The sequence below is a fragment of the Nilaparvata lugens genome, chromosome 5, assembly GCF_014356525.2.
Source record: "Nilaparvata lugens isolate BPH chromosome 5, ASM1435652v1, whole genome shotgun sequence".
In the NCBI taxonomy this organism is placed as follows: Eukaryota; Metazoa; Arthropoda; class Insecta; order Hemiptera; family Delphacidae; genus Nilaparvata; species Nilaparvata lugens.
In genome coordinates, this window is record NC_052508.1 from 32942991 (window position 1) to 32957849 (window position 14859).

A 14859-nucleotide genomic window follows, 5' to 3' on the forward strand; every position below is an offset into this window, starting at 1 on the left:
GTTCAATAAGGTGGAATATGATTCTTTCACTCTCCTATTGCAAGTAACCAACATCTAAATCAAGGTTATGAACGTTATTGAAAATATAACACCAGTTTGATCAATCATTATTAGTTTTAATGGAAACATTCCACATAAACTTTTATGATAAACTGTTTATCAAATCATACCTTATTGATAACGTATATAGGAAACGTGTATTTTCAAATATATTGATTAGTAAAATCCCGCTGCATTTTGTTCTTATAATCCATGAGTATATGTTTCCTAATACAAGTATTATGTTATTGAATATCTCCTTATGAATTTATGTTAGAATGTGTTTAATGTTTCTTCAATCGCCTAATCAGTTCCATCACAGAATTAATAATAGCATAATAATAATTAATTATAGGAGTTTTCTCTGGTTCCATATATTCACAACTTGATCTGAACTATTTTTTTTGTGGTGAATGAACGTGATCGTTCATACCGTGGAACTGATTAAAATTCCTTCAAGGTGGAACAGTTTGGTGAATCCACATATGAATTTTATTTCCTCACATCCTCTTCGATTCGCATTAGATGTTCTATTTATCTTTATTGTTTATTTATAAAGTTTCCCTGATTAAGAACCTCTGTTGGCTGATAATGTGCGTCAGCTATGGTCTTGGATGAAATCCAAATGAGTAGCGCAAGGTATTCATCCACTCCAGAAATAGTTTGTTAGCACATGCTGTCACCGATCACAAGATCACACCCACTCCAATCTCTTCATATACTTCTCATGCAAGGATCGACACTTTTCCTCTAAACAAGTTGAAACTTTCATGTGATTGCTGAATCTGAAAAATTTCTAGTTTTGTGAGTCTCGACATTTTTTAGGAAAACCTATTTCAGTAACGAGGCCCTTAATCAGATTTAGTATTAAGATTACAGATGAAAAAGAAACCTTGAAATACTCGCTTCCTACAAGGGGGAAGTGAAAATGAAGAATAATTGGTTCAATTATTCTGCTTTTAAGGGTGAAATATATCGATTAGGCTATTCTAAATATCCGATAACATAACAAATAGGCTGAAAGAGAGAAAATGAATGCTTCTCGCAAAGTGAGAACTTGAACAACAGTTTAATACAAGATAGAAATAATTGGAAGGAATTCAATTGTGTTGACAATAGTTTTCTATGGACAAAAATAAGTCAACCAAAAGGGTTAGTCATTCATGTAATTAAAGTGGCTTTCTTGATTCATTTTTCCAATCTTATTTCAGGTTCAACATTTCCAATTTTTTTCGTTGAAAGTTTTCTCTACATTGAAATTTTCTTGCAGATCATGATATCGCCTCAATTAAATTTATTTTATTCTTTAATCTGAATACGAATGAAAGTATTTGTTGGAATCTTCAACATTTTCGATTAAAAGTGAAGTTTATATAACAGTGGTCGAAAATTTGGAATCTCTCAAACGAAAATAAAACAAACTATATTTCATCTCGTTCTCTCGCCTGTATTCGGTCATATCTCCCAACTCACTCAGTTTACAAATCTTTTACATTTTCAATTTTGTGCCGCGATCCCGTTCGCCGGCCTTGCAAAAACTTCTCCATCATTTGCAAATGAATTGAATATCGGGTGGGCCCTGGGGCATCGCTTACAGATACGAGACAAATCGCCGTTCCCGAGGCTTTTCCGGGCACGAATCTGTTTTCTCGATCGGAAAAGCGTACTTCCACGTAATATCTATGGCAAGCTGGGTCACATCAGTTTTTCCTCCTGACAAATGTGATTTATTCATCCAAGCAGGCGTGGAAAGAATGAGATATCCTTTGTTGAATCTGTTTCACTTTCCCAACTCATCAAATAAATGTCCGAGTTAATTAAATTACTCTATTCTCATCTCCCATTCTATTCTGGTTGGAAATAAATATTATTTCCAAATAATATTATTCAGAATTTGAGCCCAGTTAAAAAATAATTTTCCGCCACTTCTTTTCTTCAATTTTAGTTGTCCTATTTCATATAATCCTTACTCATTCCATCCATGATATCTTCCATTTATACTCCAATTGAAAATTTGATTAATTTTATATAATTGAAAGATACTTTTTCTAGCTCATTCAAAATAATTTTTCACTAGAAATAAGACTACTTGATCAAATCAATGCATCTAAAATACTTCTAAAAAATACACTCCACTTACAGATCCTACTTTGACCGAATGTGCAGTCTTCAAGGCTAGCTTCACACGCTTTCGGTTTCATTCGGTTCGGTACGTTTTCGGTTCGGTTCGGTTCGTTACCGAAAACGAATGAGGCTTTCATACATGTCAGGTTTTAATTCGTACGGTTCCAATTAGGTATTTTCTTCTCAACACAGCTGTGTCTGGATTTTCACAGTTCATGCTTGTATATTTAAATATAACAGCTTGTGTTTAATTGTGATACCATGTTATTTCTTGAACAACAAAATTTTAAAATTAATTAAAAATTGTGAATGATTTGAATAGTTTCTTTTTAATTTTGTTAATTTTTGATGTTCAGAGAGATGATTTTTTTGAATTGGAAATTTGTTCTTGTTTTGACACATGGTATATAATAAACTTCATCTCTTCTCTCCATTGATGAAATCATGTAATATTCGTGGAAAAATAAAAAAAATAATAAAAATTCTCCCTGAGTTTCAATTTATATCTTTCATATTTTTTATAGAAAATCAATTTTTAGCAAATTATTCATTTGAGAAAGAAATGTTCCTGTGAACTAACAGAAATGAATTGACCATATGATTTTGACTTGGAAAATTTTGAAACAGATAATCACGATATCAGGTTAAAATAAAAACAAAAAGGCAAGCGTGTGTAAAAGACTTTGTTTTTTCCCGTTTCCCTAGCAACGAATTCGAATATGATGAAACCTATTCGTGTCGAGGGGGCGTTCGGTGCTATGCGGTTGCTATTCGGTACCGAATTCAAACCGAATCATCGTTTCACACTTATCGGAATTTGCCGAAAACGAATCGAAAACGAAACGAACCGAAAGTGTGTGAAAGTAGCGTCTCGCCAGCAACGAATTGAAACCTGATGGAATTTATTAGTGTCAAGTGGGCGTTCGGTTCTATGCTGTTTCTATTCGGTACCGAATTCAAACCGAATTACCGTTCCACACTTATCGGAATTTGCCGAAAACGAAACGAACCGAATGAATGTGAAACTAGCCTAACTCATATTACTTCTCACGATCAGTATCAACTCATGAGAATTAATCCAATAGACAAACTCCCAATCCAACTCATGAGACTGAAATCAATAGAACGGTTGAAAGTTGAAAGCTAATTATTGTGAAACATAATCCAATAATGAGGGATTCTCAGCAGTCAGCTTGCACCGCAACCACAATGAATCGATCCAATAATGTGACTAACGTTGTTTGCCAGATGCACCCAACAATAATCTTATTAAAACTGTATCTGCTTTCCTCTCACCCTGGCTAAGTCACTCTTTTTCTCTCCTGTAATGTCTCAGTTTTCCGTATTTTCTTGGTCTCTCTCAGTCATTAATTAAGCCGTCGCTCAGTTTGTGTTTCATTCTCTCTCCACTCTCTTTCATCCTCTTCAAACTTCCCACAACTTTTCTTACATCTGTCACTCCAAATTCTTTGTTTTTTCAGTCTTTCTCTGGAAAATAGAATTTGATGCTGTGTACTTTCGTTTCGTTTCTAAATGTCCGGGCTCCGTATTTGGTTTGACCATACAACGATTTTCAAGCATTGTTCAATTCAAATAAGGAAATTCAGTACGAAAACTAGACGGCAGTCGTTGGAACGGATTAGACTTGGTCTCGAAGAGTTGGTCGTGCTCTTTCTCTTTCCTCCACAGACATGTGGGTTCGACGACATGGTCACATGACAGAACAGAACACCAATGGAAAGTAACTTTGGAAACAACTTGGTTCCTCTTCTGTCTTTTCTGGTCTCCTCTCCCCTCCTTCACTTTCGCCTTCTTCATCTTCCTTTTCGCTTATCTTCGTATATTCTTCTATCCCCACCTTATTTTTATCCTTTGCCTCATTCATATTGTAATCCTTCTTATCCTTTCTTCTCTAATTCTTCCTCTTCCTCGTCCATTCATTCATTCAATTTTCCATAATCATCTTTTCATTTTCGTAGTTTCCTTTCTCTTCTTCTTATCCCGTTTTCTCCTATTCTCTGCCCATCCATTCTCTCTTTTTTATCAAACTCCTCCCGCCTCTCTATTTTCTTACAATTTTTCTTCTCCTTTTTCTCCTCGTTCTGTAGCATTTTCCTTCTTCCACGTATTTTTCCAGTATTTTTATTTCTTACTGAACTTGTTTCTCTCTTCTCCTTGTCGAGGCGCTCACCTCTTGTTCCTGTTCTACTCTTTCGTCCACTCACTCTTGCTCAGTAGTGTGGCGTGCGCTGCCTGCTTGTTATTTGTTCGTCTATTTCAACTTCTTTGTCGGTCCTCACCACTAGACCCCCCCCACCCCCTTCTCTCCCTCATCATTATCAACTACTTCTTCTTATTTTTGCGCGCTCAATCCTTTTTGTACATCACCCCAACCCCATCCCACCCATAGACACCACTCATTTCAGAATTGCCAGCCATAAAGCTGTTTTATTACGGCCGGTTTATCAAATAGCTCCCCTCCCCTTCCTCCCTCTCAACCACATGTGAATTGCCGGATTATAACTGGATATTTTGACCCTCGACCCTCCCCTGCCATTATAACTAAGTTTATTTCAAATTAGATAAGTTTAATCTCGTTTTAATGTCATTGCCATTCTAATCGCTTAGCACTCACTTCCTTTTATTTAAAACCTTTTTAACTCACCTCTTACAATATGGACTTATAGTCTTGCATAAATATCATCGTTAGTATTAATAGTATTAGTATTCATAGTATTGGTGTACTATCTAAAAGGATTCTCAAATTTACTCGTATATGAATGTAGAAAAGTGAGATTTATTTCAACCTGAAACAATTTTGATATATTAGAATGTTTTAAGAAAGGTTCCACCCTTGAGAGAACCTGTACGTGATCGATCATTTAGAGCTCGACTTTCAAAATGCAAAATATAAAAGAATGAATGACCCATAGTATACATCATCCAGTATAATAATAAAATAATAATTAATTGGTATAGTCCATTTTTAATAACATGAAGATATCAATAAGTATTTAAAAATTCAATTCGTTTTCATAACATGATCAAACCTACGATTTATTACAATGCCAATGAGAAATAATTCTCAAGTGTAACAGTAAATAATATCTGCACATTCTATCAACTTAGCTTATTAATTACATTAGTCTTCAGCTGCACTTCGACACTGGTTGAGTTCAAAGCCACTGATCGGTGAGTGAACGATGAGATCGGTGAGTGAACGTGACTCTGAACGATGTACTGTTTTGTCTTTGAACGATGCATAGACTCACATGCAGCGCTAGATTATTTGGAATTGAAATCGGTCATTAAGGGGACAGCCTGGAAGATTATTACATACTAAAGATCTTGAAGATTAGTAGTATAAAAAGGGCGACTCTGGCACACAAGTGTGCCAGAGTCGCCCTTCACCTCAAGGTCTTCCAAGTTGACCAAACCTAACCTCAAGGTCACCAAGTCAACCAAACCTAACCTCAAGGTCACCCAAGTCAAACCAAACCTAACCTCAAGGTCACCCAAGTTGACCAAACCTAACCTCAAGGTCAACCAAGTCAATCAAACCTAACCTCAAAAAAAAATGAAGAAAAAAATTAAAAAAAAAATAAAAAAAAATTACAAAAAAAAAAAAAAAAAAAATTAAAAACACATAAAATCGGGAATAAATTGAAAAAAAAAAAAATTAAAAACATAAAATTGGGAATGAATGAAAAAAAAAATTAAAAACACATAAAATCGGGAATAAATGAAAAAAAAAAAACTCAGGGCTCTGAACTCTGAACTTGGGGCTCTGAACTCTGAACTCGGGGCTCTGAACTCTGGACTCTGGACTCAGGCTCTGAACTCTGGACTCTGGACTCGGGGCTCTGAACTCTGGACTCTGGACTTGGGGCTCTGAACTCTGGACTTCTGGACTCTGGACCCTAAACTCTGAACTCAAATGAACTCCTCTGAACTCCTGCATCATTGAAAATGTCTGTCAACAAGATAATACCATGATTAGTTCCTCCTCCTCAAGCTCAACCACTACACCATAGAGGATTCATGTTTAAAGACTTAAATTATATAGAATATGATACTTCTTCATACCAATGATAACAAAGAATTGAGAAGTGAGTTATGATGGGGTGGCATTGTCATAGACCTGTTGACAAGGAAGGTTATCCCCACCACCACCACTTTTCTCTGTTTGGTATAAGATGGCTTGTCAGCACTGAGAGGTATTCCATCTACTGCGACATGTTGTCAAACAGTGAGCTATGTCTGCGGGATGCAGTGATTGAGCTTGAGGAGGAGGAACTAATCATGGTATTATCTCATTGACAGACATTTTCAACGATGCAGGACATTTGAGTTCAGAGTTTAGAGTCCAGAAGTCCAGAGTTCAGAGCCCCGAGTCCAGAGTCCAGAAGTCCAGAGTTCAGAGCCCCGAGTCTAGAGTCCAGAAGTCCAGAGTTCAGAGCCCAGAGTCCAGAAGTCCAGAGTTCAGAGCCTGAGTCCAGAGTCCAGAAGTCCAGAGTTCAGAGCCTGAGTCCAGAGTCCAGAGTTCAGAGCCCCAAGTTCAGAGTTCAGAGCCACGAGTTCAGAGCCCCGAGTTCATAGTTCAGAGCCCCGAGTTCAGAGTTCAGAGCCCCGAGTTCAGAGTTCAGAGCCCCAAGTTCAGAGTTCAGAGCCCAGAGTTTTTTTTCATTTATTCCCGATTTTATCTGTTTTTAATTTTTTTTTCATTTATTCCCGATTCTATATGTTTTTAATTTTTTTTTTATTATTTTTTTAAAATTTTTTTTCAAATTTAAAAAAAAAAATTTTTTTTTTAATTTTTTTTTTCTAATTCCTTTTAGGTTTGGTTGCCTTCGGTGACCTTGATGTTAGGTTTGGTCAACTTGGAAGACCTTGATGTGAAGGGCGACTCTGGCAGACTTGTGTGCCAGAGTCACCCTTTTTATACTACTAAGATTTCTGTGATCAATAATATTACAAAAAATATATATTACATAATATCTCGTGCTAAAATACCTCAATGGAACCTTTAATTCCAAGTAAGAGCTAGCATTGGGAAGGCATAGGTATTGTGCGTTTATACCTCTTCAAGGTCTTTGGTCTAACTGATAAGAAAAATCTGGTTCGTTCACTGATCAGTTAATCGTACTTTTCCACTGATTGAAAAGAACGTAAATAGAGTAGCTGAACGTAAACATACATGGCTCAATATGAGGTTGTTTACAAATGATGGACTCCATTATAATGTATTTGGGAGCAGAGAAATGCATGATTACATAAATTCAATAATATTTAAAATATTTTACAAAGCATTTAAAACTACTCCAATCACCTGATGGTTTTCCATTTTAATTGATTACAATGAAATAGGTTAAGTTCTAGTTTTGTTTACAAAATATGACCAACAAGGGAAAAATCTGTCAGTCATGACTCATGAGCAACCGTTCAGCCACAGAGTATACACAAAATGAAAGGTATCAATCTAACCAAGATTTGAGTGCACCAAGACCACGACACATGACTGCATCATCTTGTTAGAAATTAAAACTACTGCTGTATTACAATGCTACACTTTCTTTCAAGATGGCGGATTATGGCGTCAAGATACTAGCTGACTTTCCAATCTGTGGTTCATCTGTGATCAGGTTTTTTACTGAACGTAAAAAACACCCAATGGAATTGATCAGTGGCTTTGAACTCAACCAATGTACTCTAGAATACTGTTTGATAGAAAATGGTGGTTGAATGAATAGCATACATTTGCACCACTAAAATACACAGTTCTCAGTGAAATTTACATATCTTGTATAGTTTAGTTTACTGTGTTGGTATCTGCCAGGTAGACTGTGTTTAACTGTGGAGAACCTATGAAGTTGATTTAATATACCAATTACTTTATTGATCTAAAGTTGTTTAGCTTGAACTAACACGAAATTAATGCAAATTGAAGCTTCGTCAAGTAGTATCATTGCTCCACCGTGTAACTTGGCTTGTTGCCAACTTGTAGTTTGTGGATTGAATTCAGAGTGATATTAGTTAATTTGTTGATTTCCAGTGTGCTTTATACCAAGTGGTGCTTGACTTGAGTTTCTTGGAAATTTCTCTCGCATCTTGACTGGTCTAGGTTCAATATTCTAATGAACCCCTTTCACAGGTTAAATACATTTTAGTACTATTTATAGCGACATCTTATAAGTAGGCTGAATGCATTCAGGACATGTTTTTCTTGTATTACTACTACTACTACTACTAAGCCGATCTCCTGGTGACAAATGATTTTTTCGGAGAAGGCTTAGTTGTTGAAATTGTGCTAGGCCCTGAGGTCTGCAGACTTGAATCGTATCAATAAAGTGATCCCAATTCTATTGGTTTGAGGGGTGATGGCCTCCAGGCATCGGGCTAGTGGCGTCAGATCGAAGATCGTCTTTCAGCCCTGCACGGCAAGGTCAGATGTCCAATATCACCGGCCATCTCAGTCGGCGAATTCGGAAGCCCTCCTTCGACAGCAAGGCATATTTACAGCTCGATCCTCGAATGAGTATTCAAGAATACACATACACAAACAAAACAAATTGTACAATTCGTATGAAATATATTGTAGATTGTGATGGCTCATCTAAAATACCAAAGTATGACTAAAATACCAAAGTACTACGCGGAGAGTTCTGGCTGTTTACATCGATACTTGCCACCCTTATTCTGTTGAAATCAAGCTGCAAAAATAGTATAGGTCTTATGAAATATTGTGATAGTGATAGTCAGAAGTACGTCTAAAACACCGAAGTACCTACGTACTTCATGAAGTACGTGAAAAGTGCCTGATATTCAGTGATGAAATTAATAATAATTACATTGATATATAAGTAGTTGAAATTTATAAATTGAAAAATAATAGTCCTCTGAAATAGTCCCATTTTGGACTATGTGTTATCTAAATTTGGAAGAGGAATAGCACAAGGCTACCTTAATTTTCATCTTCCTATCATTTTGATAATGTACTGTTCGGACGTTATATGAAGGTTCCCCTTTATTTCTGGTGTTGTGTGGTGGAGGGGGCAATTATACGGTGATGCGCATAGCATAATCGCCAGTTGCCGATTGACAGCCAATCAAACAGCTCACTTCTCATAATGTCGATTTTTGCAAAGTGATCTATTGATTATTTATTGTGATTTATTACAAGTGTTGTCTTGTCTCGTATTGTGATCTGGACCCGGGATCCTGGAAGCAAGGAGGATTTGGACATGAAGGTAGGCCTATGTTATTGTGCACTTAGCCATTTCAATTGTTCAACTTGCTACCCGACACCAGACAACCCAAAAGTTCTCGATGTAATTGATACAGTCCACAAACCAGAGTGCTGTTTGAGCCAGCCTCTGTCGAATAAACATGTACTTACTGTATAAATGAAATGAATGAATCATAAATGAATGCAATTTTCAACTGGACAATAATAGGATTCCTATAAAATTGCGGAATACGGAAAAAGTAAATCTAAAATAGTAAACAAATGTCTTATGTACAAATTATATTTGAGGGTTTCATGAAATATTGATAGCGAAAGAATATGATTTAGGCTACCGTACCGTATATGGGTATGCAAATCATGGTAGTTACAATCAAATTATGATATAGTAATTGGAAGTATGGCATTAAAAAAAAGCTTGATACGAAAGGCATAGTCTATAATAAACTACTATATAGTCAGCTACATTTCTCTGAAATTCGTAAAATAAGTTATGTTAATTAACCTGTTTCGTAGATACAAAGTGAAATATTACTAACAAAAGTTTGTTATTAGTATGAAACTCCATATTATGATCTGAGTATCATGATTAGTTCATACATTAGCTCATTCACCAATCTCCTTGATTGAATAATTTAAATTTATTCCATATCCAAAATCTCTTGGATGGTGGCTTTACATGTTTGTTATTATAAAACCTTTATGAATCATCATGAATCCTTCGCTTTTTGAGACAATTACATTTTTTCAGTACCTTTGTGTATCATAAAGGGATAAAAATATGGTAGTGATAAAATAAAAACTTTTGATTGCACTATTTTCATTGAATTAGGATTAAATTGTATTTCCTCACCTGTTGAGCTGAATATGGTGTCAGAGTTTGTTTGTATTTTTGGAAAATGTCATCAACTAAGGCATGCCATCTGTAGAATATTGGGTCCCTCATTGCAGTGGCATTATCAGCCATAACACTGAATGTTTCCTGAAATGTTAGACCGTCACATTATTGCATTCAACGCTTCCCACTAAACAAACATTCACTGTTTGCTCAATTACTAGCAGTACCGTATATTCTATGCTTATTAGTAAGATAAGTTTATTTGTTTTTCTCTGTGAGAAACTGATTTTCAGGAAGAAAATAAAAATAGGAATAACATCAATAAAACATTATTCTTATCAAGAGCTAATCGAAAATTTGGCATTTCAATAAATTTGAAATTTATTTATTGCAAATTCAACTCCTGTTTAGATATTTTCTGGACTTCCATAATTTAATCATAATATAGATTGTAATTGCATACTGTGATTGGGATTGAGTATTGTGATTGATATATCGTATATATATATGCATTAAACTTTTACCATATGCATTACGTTTTATATGCATTAGACTTTTCAGTGTTTAAGCTTCCAGTTTAGTACCTAGAGACTGATAGTGTAACAACTGAAACCAGTTCCTTAATATTTTTATACAAGAGTAACATTCATTCCAGTTATTTCATTTCATTTAGACTATGAACAAAGATATGGTGGAATTTCTCCACATTCAGTTGAAATAGAAGCGATGTTGTTAATTCCACAAAATTTATTTGAGCCATGAGATGCTCCACAATTTATGAGATTGTTCAAATAAATTATGTCGAACTGGCAATATCTCTTTATGTCATCTTAATATTCCATTTAATACGGATACCTATCACTACCACACTGAAGGATAATAATTGGTAATGATTCACTAGATACTGAGATACATACTCGCACTATAGATATGAATACAATACATACATACAATTTACATAAAATATTAAGATAAAATCGGTAGAAAAATTTTAGGTTTCAATTTTAGATTTTGAAATCTAAAGCTGTGTTTTCGTAACGGGCAGAAGCAGAATCGATTGCAGCGCACCCAAGCGGGCAGAAACAGTAACACTCAAAGAACTAGTTCTTTGATATGAATTTTGCTTTATGTGTTATGGGTAATGAACTTTTTGGGTTGTCCAAGAGGTAATTATAAAATTATTATTTTAAAACTCAGATAACGTCTCCACAATAAATTAGTTACTTCAATTATTCTTTATTCTATGCTTTAAATCCATGTCAATCAAAGAGTTAACTTCTCATTTCCTATGCTAAGGGTAAATTTGAAGTAACTGATTGTATTTCATTATTAATAAGATATTTATCATTTTATTAACTAGATGCATTCCATTATTAATAAGATATAAATATAATTATTATTAACTAGAATCAATTGCCTTCAAAGAGTCAATGCTTGTTCTTTGAATCACATCGTGTATAGGTAGGCCTACCTTCTTGTACCGTATTCAACTTCAAAGGCCCATTGAAGCTCTATCGATAAATAGTTAATTTGAATTCAAATTAATAGATAAGTGCTTTACAATACTTCTAGCATTTTTGGAATCTACTTCTGGCTGGTACACCACTAGGCCTGAAATCAAAAAGTTATAGATAATTTATTATTCATTATAAAAAAACTTTGCAAAGTGAATTCTGAAATTGATTGTAATCTGTATAAGTTTTTAATTATATTTCTTGGGAAGGAACCCTCCAATAATGACAAAGTAATATTATATGAGAAATTCCAATAAACCAACAATCAGTTGAATTATTATTAGCATCAATCTGTAAGTTGTGTAATTCTGAATGATTGATTAAATAAATAAATCTCCATGCAGGAATTGGGATTAATCAGTGTGCCCCAAGGTCAAAAGAACTTGTTGGTGAACAACATATTTTTGGATACCATGAACAATTCATTTATTTCTGTGGTCAGTAGGCCTACTTCTCGACCGTTTGGTTCACTTAACTCTTCCAAAATGTACTGCATAAAGTAATTCTCAGTTCTACATTTAGAGAAACAAGTTCAATGAAACAAATGGAAATAATCAATAAATTAATTGCTTAATCTGAAATGATGATTATCTACAACATTATAAGTAGAACTAAGTGATTTGAAAATGAATACCAAACTGTAAATACATAAATCTCTCTCAAAACAATGCAGGTATTTCATCCATGAATTTATTTCATCATAAATTTTAAAAGGTGGAATCACTGTCATTAAAAGCTATTATTCAGAGTTTTCCAGCAGCACTTGCTGGGTTAATTTTTGAAGTCATCTATTCATAAAGTCAACATACACTCAAGATCAAGATGGACAGTTGAGAAGAGTGTTTTAAAAACAAAATTAACATCAAATTATTGATGTAATGTTATCACATTATTAGATAATGTTACATAAATTATTTATTTATGGAAGGAATCCCAAATATTATAAATAACTCTATTCCCTGAATGATAAGTGAATACATTGTTTTTTAAGCACTCTTCTCAACTGTCCATCTTGATCTCATGTGGTTTCACGTAGTTTCGAAATATTAAGATTTCCTGTAAGCTATTAATGATTTCAAAATTCAATCAGTTTTTCTATTATTTTAGTCACATACCATAGTTAAGTCTTCCTATTTGAATATCTACCATCAAATCGATAATAAAACATTGAAGTGGATAAACTTTTTGAAAAAATGTAAAACTGTATAAAATGACATCACCTATATAAAGTTTAAAAAATGAGTGGAATTTTATCTTACCTAACTAGTTTATTCTAACTATGGATTCCAAAGAATTGTTCCATCCTGGTCAACAAAAAAGAATTCATATGCATTTCCTTTGAGCACATTATCTTCAATATTTTATTTGTAAATGGTACCTGAAAAAAGAAAAATAATCTTTCTACATATTCATTTTGGAGATAAAGTGAAGTTAATCATCAATGATAAGACATAGTTTGAACTTTGAATAAACTAGAAGTGAACTGGGCCTCAATAAACTATTTACATTAGATATACATACTATAAGTATACACTTACATTCGTAGCACTTAACAGAAAACACTTTAAAGTTTTATAATATAAATTAAAACAGGAGACACACGACATAGATAGATTAAAAACACTGAAAAACTTACATTACACTCTCTGCTCGATTGAGAAAGGGGACACAGTTCCTCGAAAATTTCCGATTATAATGTAAGTTTTTCAGTGTTTTTAATCTATCTATGTTGTGTGTCTCCTGTTTTAATTTATACTATTCACATTGATATACCTGGCATCACGCAATATATCGATCGATAGAGCATGAATAAGTTTTTCGAATACATTACTATTGTAGTTTTAAATGAGTTTGGTAGCAATGGTCAACCAGAAAAATAGTACCTATTTTATATTTTTTCAATGGCAGTCTTTCAATATTCAATTACACTGACTCTGATCAAGTTATTACTATAACAATAGGCCTATATTTAATATTGTTTCCAAGTGATTTTAAATTATAAATTAAAAGAAGATTAATTCATAGATAGTTACCAAAGACAAAGTAAATGTTCTAATAGTCAGGTTAGTTTTGTTATTATATTGATAAACTATGGGTTTACAATATTTTGAGGTGCAACAAGGATAATGGAAGTTTAGGACTTAAAATGTAATGAAATACTTCTAAGTCAAATTATGATGTTATTTTCAATAAATCTGTTTGTGAAAACTACTAGATGCATTATAAAAAATGTATTTTGTGATTAGGCCAACTCAATGAAAGTGTAAAAGATTGTTAGCATGAAATGCTATCTTATCATGAAATGCTAAATGTTATCTTGGTTGAATAATGTTGTGAACCTGATTATTTAATGTTAATCTAATCAATCAATCTTGAATGAGTTTAAATCTAATCAGTTGATTGGATTTCTCTCTTTCTTGTGATAATTCTCTACCATACACAAACTAGCTAGTCTAGGATTTACATTATTATTAAATACTAGAAATTAAACTTTAAATAAATAAACTTTTGTCAACTTCTAACTTCCTGAAAAATGAAAAAGTTAGCAGTTTAGACCTAGAGACTAGGTTATTAAAGGCCTGCTAGTAGGCTACTTATAAAATTTATATCAAATAATTGTGTACGGTAGATCTAGCCTACTTTATTATGAGAAATTTAAGTGTACTTACTTGAATCCTCTATTACATCAGCAATTTTTAACCATATTCTATTTTTCAAATAGGTAATTCGTTGTGCAGGTCTGGAAAGTACAAAACTTTGAACTTTGAAAATTTCACGCCTTTCTGTTGTAAATCCATTTTCAATTTCTCTTGTAAAAATTATAAGAATAAAGAAACCAATAGAAATATTTTATACCTCAATTTTCCACTGCAAATTAATTTCACAGTATAATAGTAGCAATCCGAAATCTGACAACCAATAGCAAAATAATAAATCAAAACAAACCATCCAACAAGTAAAGATTGAGGTTAAAAAGAACATGGCGTCTGATCCAGAGAAAGATTTTTCTGCCGGTGTCACGTGATCAGAGCAGAAAAGTAATTCGAAGCTGTCTGTTCTCGTCGACAGAATCCCGAAATTAGTTCTTTTTCGATAAAACG

General features: G+C 33.7%; 1 protein-coding gene and 1 long non-coding RNA gene across 2 annotated transcripts in view; one reads left to right on the forward strand and one right to left on the reverse strand.

The window, feature by feature from the left end:
* LOC120351596 (cytochrome c oxidase assembly protein COX20, mitochondrial-like) overlaps positions 1 to 8241 on the forward strand; it is a 31547-nt gene extending 23306 nt beyond the window's left edge. The window contains exons 4-5 of the mRNA XM_039429451.1: positions 7002 to 7092; positions 8216 to 8241. Of these exons, the coding sequence (XP_039285385.1) occupies positions 7002 to 7092; positions 8216 to 8241 (117 nt within the window). The remainder of the gene's footprint in view (positions 1 to 7001; positions 7093 to 8215) is intronic.
* Positions 8242 to 11721: 3480 nt separating this feature from the next.
* Positions 11722 to 14488, reverse strand: LOC120351327. The gene is made up of 3 exons (XR_005571322.1): positions 14428 to 14488; positions 13018 to 13136; positions 11722 to 11855 (listed from the first exon to the last, which is right to left on the reverse strand). It is a non-coding gene; the product is annotated as an uncharacterized LOC120351327 (long non-coding RNA).
* Positions 14489 to 14859: the final 371 nt, after the last annotated feature.